Below are 20,685 nucleotides of genomic sequence, written 5' to 3' on the forward strand. Positions count from 1 at the left end.
AAAATTTTCAGAAGCATGTAAGTGATTTAAGAGCCTAAATCCCATTTTCAGAAGTGAGATTTACACACCTGCAATTCAGAGCCTAATCTGACTGTCAGCTGAACCTTAGCTGGAATGGTCTTCAAGGGCTTTGTTCTGTAGGTTTAGTCCAGCAATCTTCTTACTCTACAGGGACATTCTGTTTATAATTTGGCCAATTTTGGTATGTTGTTTTTGCATCAATCTTTTAAAAATCCCAGGGGCTGGATTTTTTAATTGGTCAAAATCCACTCTCAGGCCCTATGTACATTAGAAAGTTTTGTGCTTTAACTATAGTGGTACTCCCCCCACCCCCATAAAACATGGACACAGTTATACCAGAAACAAAGTGCTTACTGTATATTGGTATAGCTATTCTGTAGGGGAAGCGGAATAAGCTATACAAGTAACCTTTATACCAGTACCCACACTGGGGCTTTTACAGGTATAAACTATTTCAGTCAAAAAACCCACACGCCCAACTGAAGTAAAAGTTTTTCTGGTAAAACTTAAGTGTAGGCCAGACCTCATTTCCCTCATGTAAACCTGGAGCAACTCAATGAAGTAATTCCAGATTTCTCCAGGGTAGCAGGAAGCAGAATGCAATCAGTTTGTTCTTTGTGCCTAGTCACCAGTAATCCTACATGGACTCCAGGACATACATATAACATGAAGGAGACCTTATAAGTGTTACAGGTTTTGCCAGCATTACAGAATTCTGTATTGACACAGCGTAGTGCAAAACACCTTTTCCTGTCATCTGGCCTTTACATTTGCTTGTCAAAATTTCTGCTTTCACCTGGATATTTTGACTGAGTTTGCAGTTTCTTATATTTGATTCTGACACCACTTCACTGAATGAATTTACAAAGGCATACAGCGAGTTGGATTCCACATTACTACCAAGAGTGTCACCTAGTGGACAAATCTAGTTTAGCACAGTATTGATAATCTGCTGCTAAATAGGGTACAGGTAAAAGGTTCCTTTACATATTTGAATCAATAAGACAGAATCTTATTAGAATACATAATACATTGGCTATCTCCAGTATGTCTATACTTCAAAACAGGATGTGGGTAAACATTACTTTAATCTTATATGTAACAATATTACTGTGCACTTCTATGGAACCTTCCATCCATTATCTCAAAACACTTTAAAGAATTTAACCAAGCCTACAAGGTAGGCCGATATCCAAAATGTATAGACAGGGAAACTGAGGCATACATGGATCAAGTTGGATCAAGAGGGAAGCCAAGTGGGATCTGAAAAGGCTAGTAATCCATCATGGTTAGAGCTGTGTGAATAGCTGATTTTTCAGTTTGCTGGCAGGTCAGAAAATATGGAAAAATAATCTCATTCAGATCAAACTAAAACCAAAATCCTTCAAAAATTTTTGGTGAATCCAAAAGGTTAGAAAAGTTTCACATCCTGTTGACTCTCATGTTTTGGTTTGAGGCATTTTTTGGATGTTGTTTAAATGTGAAGAAAATGACAGGGGAGACAGTGCCCCGCCCCTCCCCCCACTTTATCCCAGTGGGGAGAGGATGCACCTGGGATGTGGGGCCTCAAGCTGGGCACCCAAAATTAGTGAGCACTTTATCAAATACTGGTGTTATCCAGCCTGTTTGTGACATCCCACGACTTGATTAAAAACCAAGTGCACTAATAATTCAGAACATCAGTGCAAGTGCCAGACTAAAGCTTTTGTACACAAGGGCAGCATGAAGTTAATGTCTACCCTCAAATGCTCCTGTTTCCTGCTATCAGAATTCCTCATATATCAAGTAGATAGTGAGAATTAGAGAGATTTTCCTCTTGCAATTAAGCAAACTGTTTTATTTTTATTAAAGTAGCAGCTGACTCAGAAATTCACTGTAGTTTTATATCTCTGTGCCATGACATAGTGAGCAACCGTGTATGTCTAACACACAGAGGACAAGTACACTTAACCTCTATATACTGCTCGGAGCTACTGTATTTCTCTCCCTCCAGCAGCAGCTTAAAATGCCCCTACCCATCTCCCAACTATCATCCCCACCCTCAGCCCCCTGACAGGTACCCCAACTGAGGAGCCAGCTAAGACACCTTCCTGAAACCATCCTTCAACAAGCATGACCATTACTCTCATGCCCTGGACCAAGCATGAATGTGCAGTAGGGCAGTTACCTTCTCTTCGTGCATTAGCTATCACCTTCGCTGCAGATTTGCTCATTACGTGAACTACATAAAGAGGGCAGTTCACTAAGTTTGCTATGGTGATTGCTCTCTGTGTGGCTTCTGCTTCCACCTCTTCAGGACGACACAGTGCATGTCCCTCAGGGCCAGTTATCCCCAGTGCTAACATCTTCTTTGCACCCTACAGACCACACAAGAATACATATATGTTAGCATTACTTTAATTAGCAGTGTCAATTATATAAGTGCAGCAGTGGTTTGGCCAACTGAGCTGTCAGCTGATCTGGGTTCTAATCCAGACACTGCAACCGACTTGCTGTGTGACACTGGGTAATTCACTTAGAATGGGATTTTCAGGAGCACTCAGCACTGGCCTACTTCTGCTCCCATTGAAGTCAAAGGTCAGACTCCAATATTTAGAGGGGTGATTTCAAAAATGCTTAAGTGACTTAGAAGCACAAGTGCCACTGGCTTTCAAAGATGCTTAGGTGCTTTTGAAAAGCTCACCCTGAACATCTGCGTGCCCGAGCGGACCAATCAGTAGCACAAATACTTACCCACATTATAAAGATACTTAACCACCTGTGTAAAGTACTTTGGGGTCTAGGGATGAAAAGGGGCTAGATGAGCATGAAGTATTATAATTGTCATTGTGTTACAAGTGTTCAAACACTCACTGGTTTGTAGTTTAGTGACAAATGCATTCCTTATTGAGGGACTCTGGAGACTATTGAAGTATCTTTGGCTAGAATAGTTGAAGAAACTCTGAAAACACTAGCCAGCATGGGCAGGACTCTAAGTCATAGCGTGGTGCTTAAGTGAAGACACAGAAGTTACACACCAGCACTAGAGTAAGCAGAAGCTACATATAGATACAAGGACCTTGAGACTTGTGCTCACCCCGTGGACTCTGGAGCCTCTGTGTGCCTGGCTCCATTACTCATAAATGCACTGGGTAAAACACGCACGGGGAATGGCCATGTCTGAAGAGACCTGGAGTTAAGTACTATCCTTATCATGCCACTGAGGCACTTAGCCAAGTGTTCCTCCCACTGACCTCACTCCTGCTCTTCTGTGCTCACTCTTCTTGGCAGCTGTGCAGTAATGCTTTCATTATAGAAGGATCATTTCCCACCCCACCACATATTCCTGGGCCTACTCAGTACTTTTCACTTTATGCAGATAAGCACAACCCACTAACTACTTAAGGGAGCTAAACTACGTATACAATAAATAAACACAACATTCGTCTTCACGTTCATGCACAGTTGTTTATTTGACATGCCTAAAAGAAATTCAGAAACATTAAGGGCCTGGTTTAAAGCTCACCAAAGTCAACAGAAGGACTCCTGTTGATTTCAAAGGTGTCTGGGTCAGGCCCTAAAAAGAATTTGATGATTTACTTTGCACTAAGTAGGCTACTTGGCATCATCCAGCACCTATCCAAAATCAAATGGATCCAGTGGTTAGAACACTAGCGTAGCATTCAGGACACGTGGATTTAATTCCCTGCTCCAGCACAGAGACTTTGGGCAAGTCACTTAACCTCAATTCCCCATAAGTAAAATGGGGATAACAGCACTTCCCTACATTACAGTAAAGACAGTAAGGCAGCCTGGTAGTGTGGGAATGGGAGACACGTCAGTACCTTTGACTTCCAAATTTTAAATCATTGCATCCAACACCTACCTCTGCAATCAAATCCCCATTCTCTGCATGGACCTGAGCAATCGCTCCAATTTGCTTACACTGGGAAAAAGCTGCATATAGTTCACTATCTTTAACCATATACAGATCTTTATAGGCCATAAACATCTTGAAGGAGTTGACCCCTTTGTCTTCAGCAAGAATTCTCATTTCTTCCTTGACCTGAAAGAAAAACAATGTCAACAGTTCCCACAATGCAGCTGTGAAAAATATAATGGTTATCTTTCCCACTTCTATCAGCCTTGCTAAACTGCCATGAGGAGATGAGGATAATGAACAAACTGATGATATTTTACTTGCCCATCAAGAAAAAATGTACTCAGTCCAAGCAAGCGTGGAAAGTAAAATGTTTCAGGGCAATTTATATAGCTCCTTTTATATCAAAGTGTTTCGCAAACTACATACACACACATATAGATGTCCAATACACAAAGGATTTTCAAAGACTGGACATTTTTACCAAAGAAATTGGTGCAAAGAACCTGGAATTTGTGGGAAAATCCCTGCACCATATGCTGATTAATATTCAATTTCTCTCTCTCAAAAGGTTAGAGAGTGGAGTAGGTCTGGGCAAGTTTTGATCCAGGAGTTTAGATCTTTCAGACCAGATGCTAAACCAACTGTGTCCCTTCTGGGAATTAACCTCTGGCATACTCAAAGAGTAAGGACAAATCTGGAATGACTGATAAGGAAAAGGTTTCTGCTGTTTAGGGCTGTGACCTGGGGGCTACGTAATATTCAGTCATTTGGGATATTTTGTTCCAGTTCTCAAAAGCAAATCTAATCATCATCTACATGGAAACCTCCTTTGTCTCTTGCATGGATCCCAAGCCATGGGATCTCTGGGCTCGGTAGTCTCAAAGGCCCAGATCACTAACAGTATATCCCGGAGCTGGAAGGGATTCATATTTCATAGCCTTGTGTTTCCCACCCTGAGTACTAACTGGACCCAGAGGCATCTTCTAAACCCCCAAACCTCTCCGTGGTAACCAAAGGGTTCTCACAGGCTGGTGCCTTAAAACCTTCAGCTTACTTTTTTAATTTGTATTTGTTTTGCGGGCAGGTTGAATTTTACTGTTGGGATTTAAAGGCAACTTCTTCCCAGGCATGTTAGGAAGTTAGCAGATTCTGGACTGACAAGATGGAAGCAAATAGGAAGAAAGACCCCCATGTAGTGTGCTCTGTTAAATGTATTGGTTTAAAGGCATAAGCCTGTAATAGCTGCTAGGCCACCAGGGAACTTGGGAGTGTGAGGGCAACCAGGTGAAGATTTCCGGGCCCAGCCCCTGTGTGTTTTGTGGATGGCCAAAATTTATATTTAGATTAAAAACAGCCAAATTACAGAATTTGGAAGAGACCCTGGAACTGGAGGGGAGGGAAGGAGTGTATATGCCCAATCTAGGGAGCCTCTCTCTCCAATATCGGAATACCTGCCCATCTGGGAAGCCCCTCTTGCCACCCCCCCCCCCCCATTATTCCAGCGCATATGCCAGTCTGAGAAGCCTTTCCTTTGCCATTCTAGGGCATACTCCTATTTGGGCCTGAATATGCCTGATAAATTGCAGTCTGTGTCATTAGTAGGAGACACATCACAGTATCACTTTGCTGGGTCTTGGTCACCCACTAAAATTGTTTCTATATAGTGATGTAAGGCAGTGTCATGGACAAGGAACAGTGCTGAAAATTCAGAGGCCTGGGTTTTATTATCAGAACTGACACAGACTTCCTGGGACCTTGGACAAGTCATTTAGACCCTGAGCCTGCAATTGACTCTGCGTGGGTGGAACCATAGGGTTCTGCATAGGTGCAGGAATTTGCCCACATTTATCCAGTTGCAGGTTTGGAGCGTTAACTGCTCAATAAAATGAAGATGATAATACAATACTTCTGATTGTTACTTTGAAATCCTCTGAGGATGATTAATGATCATTAATTATGATCTCTAACATCTGGGTGGGTCTACTCCAGGGAACCTATGAGATCCATTAGACCCAAGAGAGACTTCTGAACTGGATATTAGAACATTTACTCTAGGATCAAAGATGTCAAACATTTAACACACTTGCTATATTCATTTAGGTATGGCGGGGCGGGGCGTTGGTGGAGATGAAACTAATAGGTCTGTTTTGTCTTTAAACTCTAGGATTTGGTAAAGGAATTCTAAAGAATCCAAGTTTTCTGTTGCATTACATTAGAATTGGATGCAGTAGCTGCTAGAGCTTGAGGAGCTGGTGGCATACCAAAAGGGCATGACATATGTACATGTCTTCATCTGGTTTGCCCAGCTTTCCCTTTCTGTCTGAAAAATGTAGGGACTTCCATTTTTCTTGATAAATTAAATGCATTTATGCAGCCCAAGACTACAGAACAAAATGAATGGAATTATAAATATAAAACCAGGGCATGTCACTAACTTACACTTAGCCAGCATTAATGGTATTTTCTACTGTCCTAAAGCTCATGCATTAAGCTTTACTGGCTAATTTATTTGATACCATTACAAAGTTGTGACCAATGCATGAAGTGCTCAGTGCACAGAATCCCATGCCCTGGGTGTTACAGGACTACTGTCTTAGTGTGTAATTTTGGGAGTTAAAAATAAGAACTGGAAAGAACCATATATTAGTATCATACCATTATTAATAGAGCACCTCACATTCTATATGATCCCAAAGAATGGGTCTCGTTCTGAGAAATGCAAAATTCCTGAAAGTCCCATTGAAATCAATGGAAATTTTAGGTGATCATCAGGGTCTTAGTACTTCTTTTGGTCAGGCCCAGTATACACAAGAATGAATGGGGTTTTCCTGGAGATCTCTCAGTTAAGAAATTGACAGCCCCAGTTGTGTTCAGTTTGTGAGATCTAACAAAATCACAGACTAAGGCAATGCTACCGCAGGCCTTTGCAAATACAGGTAAGTATTAATACATTTTACTTACGTTAGCATGTTACACTTTACATCTGAAATCTAGTCATGAATAATTCAACTTAACATTAAGAAATCAATATAGCGTCACACTATTGTATCTACCTTGCTGCTCCAGTATGTAACTGCCACATGCAGTGCATAATCACAGCAGACTTTAGGATCTGCCCAGCTCCTCCATGTGTCATAGGCTTCAACAAGGGAACAGCCTTTCTGAGGTATTGCAAAGTCGATGATCATAGTGGTGCCTCCTGCTAGAGCAGCCTGAAATCACAGGAGTTGCAGTTATTTAGCCATCGGTGATGAAAGGTTCCTCTCACTTCAGGTATGTCTACACTACGGAATTACTCCAATTTTACAGAAGTCGATTTTGGGGAACAGATTAGATTGTATAAAGTCAAGTGCATGTGTCCACACTAAGCACATTAATTTGGTGGTGTGCATCCATAGAACCGTGGTAAGCGTTGACTTTCGGAGTGGTGCACTGTGGTAGCTATCGCACAGTTCCCGCAGTCTCCGCTGCCTATTGGAATTCTGGGTTGAGCTCCCAATGCCTGATGGGGACAAAAATTTGTCACAGGCGGTTATGGGTAAATGTTGTCAGTCAAGCCCCCCTCCGTGAAAGCAACGGCAGATAATCATTTTGTGCCCTTTTCCCTGGATTGCCCGAGCAGACACCGTAGCACAGCAAGCATGGAGCCCGTTCAGCCTTTTTTCCACTGTCACCGTACGTCTACTGGATGCTGCTGACAGACGCGGTACTACAGTGCTACACAGCAGCAGCTGCAGCTCCTTGCCTTTGCAAGATAGCAAAGACGATTACCAGTCATACTGTATCGTCTGCTGCTGTCATGGGTGCTCCTGGCCGGCCTCTGTGAGGTCGGTCGGGGGCACCTAGACAAAAATGGGAATGACTCCCCAGGTCATTCTCTTCTTTAAGTTTTGTCTAATAGAGATTCAGTGCTGCCTAGAATATCAGGCAAGCCTACTAAAGAACCACAGATGCAAGCGGCCGCTCCAGGTCAGAGCCCCAGACTTCCCACAGAAATGATGAGCTGCATGCCATTCTAGGGGGTGCCCGTACAACAACCCCACCCATTGCTTCCCTCTTCCCCAACCCCTCCTGGGCTACCTTAGCAGTTATCCCCCCATTTGTGTGATGAAGTAATAAAGAGTGCATGAATTTGAAACAACACTGACTTTATTGCCTCTGCAAGGAGAGATCAAAGCGGGGAGGGGAGGGCGGTTGGCTTACAGGGAAGTAGAGTGAACCACCATTCTGCACTTGCTCAGCCTATAGTCTGTCCATCATGGCCTTGGAGATTTTTTTTAAATGTTTTGGGATTCCGTCTTTTGGAACGGAGTTCCGATAGCATGGATTCATCTCCCCATACAGCGATTCTGGGACCGCATGGTCACCTGTGCTGATGAGCTCTGCATGGTTACCTGTGCTGATCAGCTCTCCACGCTGGGGAAACAGGAAATGAAATTCAAAAGTTCGGGGGCTTTTCCTGTCTACCTGGCCAATGCATCCGAGTTCAGATTGCTGTCCAGAGCGGTCACAATGGTGCACTGTGGGATAGCTCCTGGAGGCCAATACCATCGAATTGCATCCACACTAACCCTAATTCGAACCGGCAATGTCGATTTCAGTGCTACTCCCCTCATCGGGAAGGAGTACAGAAATTGATTTTAAGAGCCCTTTATGTCGACAAAAATGGCTTCGTTATGTGGACGGGTGCAGGGTTAATTCAATTTAATGCTGCTAAATTCGACCTAAACTCGTAATGTAGACCAGGCCTTCTCTTCCTTCTCCATGATGTTGCTACATCTTGTATGTCTTCAAAAATCAATATTTCCTCTCTATGCCCACCTTTGTCTGTGCATTGAAAATCTATATGCAATTTAAGACTCATCTTGTATGAAATCGTATGTAGAGTGCGATGGTGCAGAGACCTACCTGATTTCCATCAAGTAGGACTTTAACTTTCTGCTTAGGTGTGTCACAGATGTAAAGGGCCAAGTAATGAAGCAGGGCTGAGGACTGAGGTCCCAACCAGGCATTCAGAAGGAACACAGGAAACTAAGACTAAACAAACTAGATAGTTACACAGGCCCCAAACTGCACTAAAGATTTGAGAGTCTGCAGCATTCCTGCATCATTGAACGTCTCTAACCAGCTGGTACATGAAACAGGGAGAAAAGTGCCAGAACCACCGTAGGCACACAAATCAAAGTGGATATGCTTTTCTAGGGTCTGATGAGTTGGCAAAATAAATCCAAATATCAGCAGAATAACAATGGAGGCAGAAAGGATGCCTTTGAATTATGGTACCTCCAATATAGAACAGCATCAGTTTAAAAACCTGAGCCTTGTGGGACACCAAAATTACTTTAAAAAGTATTTTTTAAATGTATTTATCAATTGAAAGAGGGGATAACCCAGGCAAGTGGCAAAAAACTCACAGATGACGCACAGTTAGCTAGGTAAGTCATTACTAGAGAGGACTGTGAGGGACCTCAGAAAGACCTAATAAAAGGTAGGTGATGGGCTTCACAATGGCAAACGAAATTCAATGTTGAGGAATGTAGAGTAATGCAGACTGGAAGAAACACATTGCTGGGTTCTTCCGTAACTGTAACCAGTCAGTAAAAGACTTCCATCTCAATGTGGGCAATTCAACAGAAACCTCTGTTCAAAACAGCAATTATAATGCTTTTTATATAAATCAGTGGTACAGCCCCACCTGGAATACTAGGTTCAGTTTTGGTCACCCTATCTAAAAAAGACAGCAGAAATAGAAGGGATTCAGAGAGGGGCAACAAAAATAATTAGGAAAGGCTCCTGTGTACAAAAAGATTGAAAAGACTGGGACCATTTATTTTAGATAGGGAAAGACTAAGATGGACATGAGGTGCTGGGAAAACAAATCAGGTGTTCTTATTTATCCTCTAATATATAGTGCACAAATAATGAAACATTCACTCACAACAAATTTAGGATTGATACAGGAAACATATTTTTCAACAGTCCACATTTAACCTCTGGAACTCATTGCCACAAGATATCAACTGCAAAAGCATGGTTGTATTCCAGAAAGGATTAGATAGTTACATGGAAATATCTTTTTACATGAAAAAAAAAACTTTTTTTGGTGGGGACACAAACACTCACACTTCAGACATAAATCAACCACTATCTGCATGGAGTTAGGAAGGAACTTGCCTTCTAAGGAGTATTATTCATTAATTGTCCACTGTGGGGTTTTCTTTGAAGCATCTTGTAGTAGGTCACTGTGAGAAATAGGATACTGGACTAATAAAGCACCAATCTGCTCCAGCCTGTCAATGCTCTTATTATTTAGTTTGATCAGCCAGAAGCTCTCCTCCTCTGAATAGTATCCCTTTGCACAGCTGTTAAGCCGAAGTCAGATCAAAATTCACTGGGGTTCACATTAACATTGCAATACCCTTTTCCTACTTCCATCTCACTCAGCCTGTTACTGAGTCTTCTCCTTTCCTAAACCTGTTTGCTGAAGCCACCAGAATTTACCATGAGCTATTTCTTCTTTCAACCTCACAGTCCCTTCTTTGTTTCCCAAAACAATTTAATATTCTACCTACCACTATCTGGATGCCAGAATTGGAATTTTTTTTGCCATAACCAGGGCTGGCTCCAGGCACCAGCCGACCAAGCAGATGCTTGGGGCAGCACCTGGAGGGGGGCGATGCTCCGGCCGGTTGGGGAGAGCGGGGCCGCGGCCGGGCTCGGCGCCCTCTCCTGCTGCGCTCCCCGCCGGGGGCCGGAGGCAGCGGGAGGCTTTTTTGCTTGGGGCGGCAAAAAAGCAGAGCCGGCCCTGGCCACAACAGTTTTTCTGTTTCTCTTTGTGGATTTCAAAGCAATGCTCTTAAAAGAGCAGTCAGGAGACTTTTGAACGTTTATAGTGAGATTTTATTTTGAAACAAAAACAGCCCATCTCAACACAAAATACAATAAAACCTTGTTGTTAAGCATTTTTTAAAAATAGATATTTCCACCTCCTTACCCTGTCTGCCTATCTTTTTTTCCTTGACATCTGCAACTACAGATATGCAGTGCTTTTATTTATTAAACTAGGATGACAAAATTCAATCCCCTAGCTAATCATTTACACTACATTTCACAATGATTTTGATACAAATGTGGCCCTGTGATCCTTCTTGCTAAAGTATGTGCTTAATGATGCCTTAGGGCAACAGTTTTTTGTATTTTCCTTACTGGAATCCCATGTTACAAGAGAAGCAAAAAAAAAAAGGTCCATCTTGCCAAGTATCCTGTCTCCAACAGTGGCCCGTACCAGAGCTTTGGGTGAGGGCAATTATGGAGTGATCCACCTGTCTTCCACTCCCAGGTTATGATAGAGGTTTTGGGTCACCCCAAGCATAGGGTTCCATCCCTGACCATCTTGGTGTAGTCCTGACAAATTAAGACACTGTATATTCACACTGCTATACTGTTTATTGATGATCCCTCTTATATTTTATCCATTAAAACAGGTTCTTCCCCAAATTGGGCTACACAGCAGTTTCTCTTACAAAGTTTTCTATGTCTCCTTTTCTATAGGACCTACATCACATATTTCTTAATTCTATGAGTAAATATGATCTATCTAGTTACTAGGGGTCCATGGTGGGGAGCAGGAACTGTGGCCAATGGGAACTGCGGGGGCGGTGCCTGCAGGCAAGGGCACCAGGCGGAGCCCCCCCTTGGACTGCATGGGCATGCTGGCCGTTTCTGGGAGTGGTGCTTCTGGCCCTGCTTACCTTGGGCAGCAGCAGGATTACAGCAGGCTCCACTCTCACAGCTCCTATTGGATGCAGTTCCCAGCCAATGGGAGCTCTGGAGTCAGTGCTTGCGGTGCGGGCAGCACGTGGAGACCCCTGCCCCTCCCAGGGGCCACAGGGACATGCTGGCCACTTCCGGGAGTGGCGCGGGCAGGCAGGGAGCCTGCCTTAGCCCTGCTGACCCAAAGTAAGCACCGCCCAGCAAGAGCCCGCACCCTTCACCTTCTCCCACATGCCAGCCTCCTGCCCCAGCCCTGAGCCCCCTCCTGCATCCAAACACCCTCCCAGAGCCCACAACCGCTCCCTCACCCCAATCCACTGCCCTAGCTCTGAGCCCCCTCCTGGAGACTGCACCCTCCACCCCCTCCTACACCCCAACTCCCTCCCTCAGCCCCCTCCAGCACCCAAACTGCTTCCCAGTGCTTGCACCCCAACCTCCTGCCCAGGCTCAGCCCTTAGCATAACTACTCTTACAAGTCCTCAAACTAATACAGCAGGCCCTTAAGCTTACTAACCCAGTTACTTACATTCACCTTATGCGTGTTCCAAACTAGCAAGCAATGCATACCTGTTAATATTATACCCTTATATCATCTTCTATTACAGCAAGCTTTGAAACAAGAAAAAAAAAACAGGAAACAAGGTCAGAGGTCAACATTGGCTAACAGCTATTGAGGGAGGTATCATCCATGAACTTATCCAGGTCTTTTTTGAACCCAGTTATATCTTTGGCCATCACATCATTCCATAGCACTGCGTCCCACAGGTTAATTGTGCAGTGTAAAAAAGTACTTCCCCTTGTTTTTATTAAACCTGTTGCCTATTATTTTCATGATCTGGTTTTTGTATTGTGTAAAAGGGAAAATAATACTCCACTGTTTACTTTTATGACACCATTTGTGATTTGATAAACCTCTATCATACATGTGGGATCTTTCCATTCCATCTAAACATAAAGAAAGGGAAGATAATCATGGACTAGAGCTGTGCAAATAACAGATTTTTCAGTTTCCTGACAGTTCCAAAAAAATCTAAAATAAATTTGGGTTGACCAGGACCGAAGTCACAGTTGTTTGAAATTTTCAGTCTCAAAAAAGTTGGAAAAAATTCATTTTGGGTAAACAAAGAAAAACATTTTGTTTGACCTGAAATGTTTTGTTTAATTTTTGAGCAAAGGAAATGAAGGGCTAGATTCCAAAAGAATCCCCTTATGACCTTTAGCAGTGGTGAGGGAACTCACCTGTGATGTGAAAGACATTAATTCAAATCCCTGCTCTGGAACAGGGACTTAAACCCAAGTCTCTGCACTCCTAGGTGAGCGCCCTAACCACCAGTCAATAGCATATTCTAGGGTGTGTTGCTCAATCTCTCCTGTTGGAACTATAGCACTTTGAATAAAATACTTTGGGCCAGAGAGAAAGAAAATGACTCTATGGGTGGTTACTGCTGGGCTAAAAATGTTATGTTGGGTGGCACCACCACCACCAATCTAACCACTCTGCCCCACAATTATTTAAAATGAACAATTGCAATTTATCCTTATATAACGCTGAACAATGTACCACAATATTTAAATGTTGTTGTACAATCAAACATTTATTCTTGCTGTATTTGATCCTGGAGTGAAGCAGTGGTTCAGGGTCAAGAAACTTGATTCTGTTTCCATCTCTGCTACATACTTACTGTGTGGGGAAGATTGGCAAGTCACTCTCGCTCTCTGTGCCCCAGTTTTCCTGTCTCTAAAATGAGGATAACAATACTGCTCTAGCATGCAGAGAGGCTAGGAAAATTAATATTTAAGTGCTGTTGAGAGCCTCTTATAAAAAGACATGCAAAATAAGGTATGTAAATAGGATATATTCTATTCAAAACTAATGTCAAAAGTATCTCATGGTTGCAATGTGAGGCATTCAGGAAATGCCAAAATTGTTGCATGAGCATTCTCCACTCTGCCTGCTTGTGCACATGCTTTAAACATGGCCTGCAATTCCATGATCACATGGGTACTTCTGTAGGACCCTGTCTTGTTCTAAGTTTTGAAGCCTATCTAAGCATATTATCTTATTCTTAGAATTCAGTAACTTTTACACATTTCATTAAAAGAAAAGTCATGAATCCTTAAAAAACAGAAGTAAAGTAATAGTATATCTCACTATATAACAAAAGTACCACTGACAGCTAGTGAAAAAAATTGTATGCAAGTTGCATGGGGCAAGGTCAATCTTTTTGTTATGTGTTTTTACAGCACCTACCATATTATTAATTATTGTTATTATTATGCAACAGAGGGTCCTGTGGCACCTTTGAGACTAACAGAAGTATTGGGAGCATAAGCTTTCGTGAGTAAGAACCTCACTTCTTCAGATGCAAGTAATGGAAATCTCCAGAGGCAGGTATAAATCAGTGTGGAGATAACGAGGTTAGTTCAATCAGGGAGGGTGAGGTGCTCTGCTAGCAGTTGAGGTGTGAACACAAAGGGAGGAGAAACTGCTTCTGTAGTTGGATAGCCATTCACAGTCTTTGTTTAATCCTGATCTGATGGTGTCAAATTTGCAAATGAACTGGAGCTCAGCAGTTTCTCTTTGGAGTCTGGTCCTGAAGTTTTTTTGCTGTAAGATGGCTACCTTTACATCTGCTATTGTGTGGCTAGGGGGGTTGAAGTGTTCTCCTACAGGTTTTTGTGTATTGCCATTCCTGATATCTGACTTGTGTCCATTTATCCTCTTGCGTAGTGACTGTCCAGTTCGGCCAATGTACATATCAGAGGGGCATTGCTGGCATATGATGGCATATATAACATTGGTGGACGTGCAGGTGAATGAGCCGGTGATGTTGTAGCTGATCTGGTTAGGTCCTGTGATGGTGTTGCTGGTGTAGATATGTGGGCAGAGTTGGCATCGAGGTTTGTTGCATGGGTTGGTTCCTGAGTTAGAGTTGTCATGGCGCGGTGCGTGGTTGCTGGTGAGAATATGCTTAAGGTGGCAGGTTGTCTGTGGGCGAGGACTGGCCTGCCTCCCAAAGTCTGTGAAAGTGAGGGATCATTGTCCAGGATGGGTTGTAGATCACTGATGCATCTGAAGAAGTGAGGTTCTTACTCACGAAAGCTTATGCTCCCAATACTTCTGTTAGTCTCAAAGGTGCCACAGGACCCTCTGTTGCTTTTTACAGATTCAGACTAACACGGCTACCCCTCTGATACTTATTATTATTATGTAGCTTTCAGAGCATTACTGTATATTTCACAGCTGTTAGATTATGAAATACAACATATTACAGTAGGGGATAATTTTACAGCATTAGAACAAATAGAAATGTGGCATGCAAATGACGTAAAGCCAGTTGGACGATGGCTGAGTTATTGCTGATGTCACAGTCTTATGTCCTGATCCGGTAAACACTTACAATTAGGTGTAGAGGCTACTCAAAGAAGAGAGCATTTTGTCCAGTAGTATGTGATTGTGCCTCTAGTACTTAACAAAGCTTTCCATATTGATTTTGAAATCAAGCCAAGTTTAAAAAAACCCTAAAACATAGTGTGCAATCAGAGTTAACTGTGTAGCACCTTTTATATGTCTATGTCCAGAGAAGTTGCTAGACTTTATACATCTAGAGAGTTTTCATGTTTCTTAGCAACACAGGTTTGTTCTACTGAAATAATGTCTTGTGCCTATTGTAGTACATTTAAATAGACATTTAGAGCCAAGTTTTATTTTTCATTTTTTATGTGAAATAGTTATACTGACAAAATAAGTAATTTATTTGGTTTATTCCAGAGACAGCATCTTTTACTATTGATTATAATCTGAATAAATACCACTGCATGAATCAGTTATAGACATGCAGTAGGACTCATTCTTTCAACACTTGTTCACATGAATAATAGAGGAAAGTTCAGGCCCAAAGTAAACTTCCTAGAAAAATTAGGTAACATGCATTAACCTTTCCAAGTTACCTAGCACAAACAGTGCAATACCAATCCCACTGCCAAAGTTTCCATAATGATCAATTATAACAGTTTCATAACAGAGCTTCCCAAGTTAACTCACTCAGGAAATCATGATTTCTCTGATTTAAGATTTAGGTTTAAGATTAAGATTTAGGAATTCAAGGCTGCTCTGTCAGTTGATAAAATGGGGGAAACTACAGAGTGATATTTGCTAAATGGCTAGCACTGAACCTACACTGGATTAGATGGGTATACAGTCTAATCCAGACTGGCAATTCCCATGTTCCTAATGCGATCAAGGCAGAAGTAAACAGGATCACCATTATAAAGATTTCTGTGTCCATTTTAAAAGGAGGCTCTCTTAAGAACATGAGTGCTCTTTTAGAGTACTCTCTGGTCACAGATAATCATGTCAAAAAGATAGACAAAGGTTCAACCCTTTTCTGGGTAGTCAACCAAGCAGTCCTGTTTCCTGCAGCTAATACAGATCCATGGGTTCCACCATCCCATTTCTAAGAGTAGCCTATTCAAGATGCTTAAAAGGAAGTAAAACCAAATGAAATGTATTATGCAATTGGCAAACTGCGCATATTCTAGCATAGGGGGAAGTTTTTCTTGATCCAGCTAGTGATCAGATTATGCTAAGGCAGAAGGACTGACCGTTCTTTTTATCCGATCTACTGTGTATGGGCATAAGCAACTAACACAAGAATTTTAATGCGCTTCTCAGCTGCTTCCAGGTCCTCTCAGAGCACCTGATCTCTCTCTCTCTCTGTTGACTGCTTGTCTGGCCTTTATAGCCTTAAATGTGCTTCAGCCCTCTTGGCTGCCTGAGCCTGTGCACTTCATCTGTTCACATACTGTCAGTATTTCAATCACTATGTAACTATATGACTTGGATGTTTGACTGAACAGGTCATTTGTATCATCAGTGGAACATTTGTGTGGTGTATTTTTGTTATCACTATCCAATGTCAATAAATTGTTAATGGATTAAGAACCGTCTAACTGACAGATCTCAAAAAGTAATGGTCTATGGGGAATCATCATCGAATGGGGGTATTTCTAATGGGTTCTTCAGGGACTGACTTTAGGCACAATGCTATTCAATATTTTTGGCAATGATCTAGAGGTAAATATAAAATCAGGGCTGATAAAGCTTGGGAGAGTTGTGAATAATGATGAGGACAGGACAGTTATATAGAACAATCTGGTTCTCTTGATAAGCTGGGCTCATAAAAAAAAAGTCGCATCTAGCAACAAAGAATGCAGGCCATGACTGCAGAGTGGGGGACTAGCTCTTGGAAAACCACTTACTCTGGAAAGGATTTAGGAGACATATTGGACAAAAAACGGAACCAGGAGCTCTTACTGCGATATTGTGGCAAAAAGGGGCTAATGTGATGCTAGAATGTATAGAGAGAAGTGATTTTACCTCTGCATAGGGCAGAGACTGATACTAGAATGCTGCATAGAGTTCTGGTGTCCACATTTTAAAAAGGATGTTGAAAAATTGGAGGGTGTGCAGTGAGGAGCCAAAAAAGATTCTGAGGCTGGAGAGAATGTCTGACAGCGAGAGACTTAAGGGGCTCAATCTATTTAATTTATCAAAAGGATCAAGATATGATTTGATTACAGTGCATAAACACAGGAAAAAATACCAGGTATTAAAGGGCTCTTTAATCTAACGGAGAAAGGCACAAGAAGATTCACTGACTTGGAAGTTAAACCTGGACAAATTCATATGAGAAATAAGGCACAAATTTATTTATTTTAACGGTGAGGGTGATTAACAATTGGAACAAACTTGCAAGACAAGTGGTGGATTCTCCATCCCTTGAAGTCTTAAAATAAAGATTTTTTGGAAGGGAGTCAAATGCAGGTTTATTGGGCTCAATAAAGGGATAATGGGATGAAGTTGTACGCTATTCAGGAGCTCAGACTAGATGATCTCATGGTCCCTTCTGGACTTAAAACCTAGAAATGTATGGCTTGCTTCATTAGCAAGTGAACAGCTGCATAAAATAACCATTGAACTTCAAGGGCAGCCTCAGGTATAGCCCTCTACTCTGGAGGGGAAGAAGAGCATAAATCCCCATAACCCGATCCTCATTTGACAGGAAAAGGCATAATCACTTAGCCATCCATAGATTGGTAAAGGTGTTTTTGGTTTAGTTGTTATCCATAAGTTGAGTTGAATCTACCAGGTACCAAAGTTTGGGTGACTCATTGATGAATAAAAGACAGATGCCCTCAACTGGAACAAGGTCATAGTCTTTGCTAGCTCTTCAAAGTGTTTCCTTCTGCCAGCCAGCATGATCTAGGTTTCCCACAGATGAAGCCTGAACCTCAACCCTGAGCTTTTTATTCACACCTAAAATTTCACCCATTCAGAGTATATTGTGGTGAACAAATTTATGGGCAGGAATATTTGTTGTAACAGCAAGCCATAAGTTTTGGAGAATATTCACAGAGAGCGAATGTTGTATATATTAACATGAATATTTAGAGCATAAACCTGATTTGAAGAGTTTTGCTTGTCCAATCAGTTAACAGAAACATGCCATGAGATTCATATGTCCCAGGAAAACAACTTGAATTTTCAATTTCTAATACCCAGTACACCCAAAAAGCTGCTCATTGAACAATTTACAAACCAAGAGTTATTTCTGGAAATTATTTGTATAATGATGGTTTTGAGAAAAATGTAATCAGCTCCTAGACAGTTTACAAATATATAGTCTGAAATTCATATAATAGATTCATTGCTAATTATTCTCTCATATCTACCAGCTACCCATCACAGAGCTTGGATTTTGAAAAACGCCCATGATTAAGTTTAAAATGCTCTTTCAGTTGTCAACCTTAATAAATATTAATGAATATGGAGATCAAATATTTTAGTGTCTTTTAAAACTATGTTCTAAATCTACCTTAAAACAGGAAACATGACATGTTTGACATACAAGTTACTTTACTATGCTAGAAAATCGCTTTGCAAAAATCATTCTTTATTGAGCGCTTTGCAATACATTTAAAATCCATCTATTTTAACAATTGGCAATGGCCTTGGTGCATGTTAAGAAAAAGCACTCTAATAATGATGAAACATGCAATGTAAGGATCCCTATACAATATGCTGTCCTCTCAATATTAACTCCAGTGTATATTGATAACTTAAGGGTAACACTCATTACAAGACTGTTGTAATTATCCCAAAAAACAAACATTACAAACTCAAATTCAGAGTTAAGGTTAAACATAAAAGAAATCCAAATAGGTTAAAGTATGTAAATGCATAGTTAAGACACCCAAAGAACTTTAACTCTGCTCTGTGATGAAAACATGGGGTCGGCAGGAAATGAATATCTGATCTATGTTTAAAAATCAGGTAAATCTAATCTGTGATCACAGATAATAAAATGCCTTAAATCATAATTGTATGGTTATTGCATGACATCACTACATAACAGAACTAAAGTTTAATTTAACTTATTTCAATTACTGGATATATTTTACAATGAATTTAACCTAGACTTAATTTAACCCAGTCCTTCTTATGAGGGTACACAAATGTGTTCTCTTTTCTACAAACAGCAATTCTGCCTTTAGAGGACTGGATGGTTCAGGGGACTGGTAATGGGATACAGACTCAGTTCTGGGACATCAGTTTGACTCCAGTGGAGGCTGGTGATGGGCCAAATTTACTGGCAGGGCACAGTGAGGAATGGTGAGCAGCTTCAGTGCTGTAGCTGCTCTGGGGACAGAGAACTTCAGTCTCCAGGGCATGATAGCAGCAAGTTACATAAGGAATTAAATTGATTCACTAATTTCAATAAATTCTAACATGTACAAATACTTCACAACACTAGAGCTGCTCATGTAATTTACCTGGCTTGCAAAGGTGAAGCGAACAGAACCCAAGCACAGAACTAAGGAAAATGAGGACATCGCAGGCAGCTATAAACTGGATCCAAACTGGACCTTCCTCGGTAGAGAGAGACAGAGGTAGTAAAACATGGAAGAGAAAACCCTCCTCCTTCCTGTGCTAACCCTCTAAAAAGGGAGACAAGGTGTTCAGGAGATGACTTCTCTCCTAGAGCAAGAGAGCTGAATAGGTGGTAATGAATTTTCCTCCTGGTAAAGACAAGACAGACAGATTGATTTACCTTTGTTCCCTGGTAGAAGTCATCTTTGGATTGGGTGCCCATGAAGGGGAACTGCATGTGTGTGTGGGGATCAATCCCCCCAGGCAGCACCAGCCTGTTGCAAGCATCTATAACTCGGAGCCCAGCAGGTGCCCCAAGCTGCAGGTGTGGTCCCACTGCCCGCACTATTCCATCCTCCATGTACACATCAGCCAGCTGCGAGTAGTCATCATTCACCACTCTCCCCCCTTTGATCAAAATCCTCTGCTGTAGGGGAGCCATGGCTTTTGTTGCAGGCTCCTCGCAAATCTGCCCAGCAGTGGAGCCTGAGTTCTGAGAACAGCAGGAGAAGCTGTGGCTCTGTTAGGCACCAGGCTCAGGCTTCTCTTCTGTAGGAATAGAGCCCCAGCAGGAATACAGACTGGGAGAACGAGAACACTAGGCATACATTCCTTTGGAATGCAGCAGAGAGATTCCTGGTGGTTCCTCTAAAACTGATCCCAGCAGTTCTTCCTGAAAGGTGCTTTGCTGCCCACTCTCCCTCACCAGTCTGCTTCCCTCAGCATGTCAAGTTATTTACATGTGGCTCCCAAATATAAGTGACATACTGGTATTTATATCTCTATCAGAGGACTCTCCTCCTGCACCACTAACTCCTCCCACTGCCCCCAGTTCAGCATGTAATATCTGGTGATCACTACTCTGAACGGTCAGAGAAAGCAGGGGTTTCACCAATTTCTTTTAAAATATTAAAATAGTGACTGTGGGGCCACAGTTTCAGAATAGCTCAGCTCGTGTTTAGGCAACTAATAAGGGGCACATTTTCAAGAGTGCTGAGCCCTGATGCTCCATCTATGATGCTTATAGCCAGATTTTCAGAAGTGAGCAGTGTACAACATGCTGAGCTATTTTGCAAACCTGGCCACTTACTTTGCT

General features: G+C 41.9%; 1 protein-coding gene across 1 annotated transcript in view; it reads right to left on the minus strand.

The window, feature by feature from the left end:
- The window catches only part of DPYS (dihydropyrimidinase), a 44,866-nt gene extending 24,509 nt beyond the window's left edge, over positions 1-20,357 (minus strand). The window contains exons 1-4 of the mRNA XM_034763462.1: positions 19,771-20,357; positions 6,937-7,095; positions 3,887-4,066; positions 2,189-2,378 (exon numbers count right to left, since the gene is read on the minus strand). Of these exons, the coding sequence (XP_034619353.1) occupies positions 2,189-2,378; positions 3,887-4,066; positions 6,937-7,095; positions 19,771-20,031 (790 nt within the window). The 5' untranslated portion in view covers positions 20,032-20,357. The remainder of the gene's footprint in view (positions 1-2,188; positions 2,379-3,886; positions 4,067-6,936; positions 7,096-19,770) is intronic.
- Between the last annotated feature and the right edge of the window lie 328 nt (positions 20,358-20,685).

Source organism: Trachemys scripta, chromosome 2, assembly GCF_013100865.1.
Source record: "Trachemys scripta elegans isolate TJP31775 chromosome 2, CAS_Tse_1.0, whole genome shotgun sequence".
NCBI classification, from domain to species: domain Eukaryota; kingdom Metazoa; phylum Chordata; order Testudines; family Emydidae; genus Trachemys; species Trachemys scripta.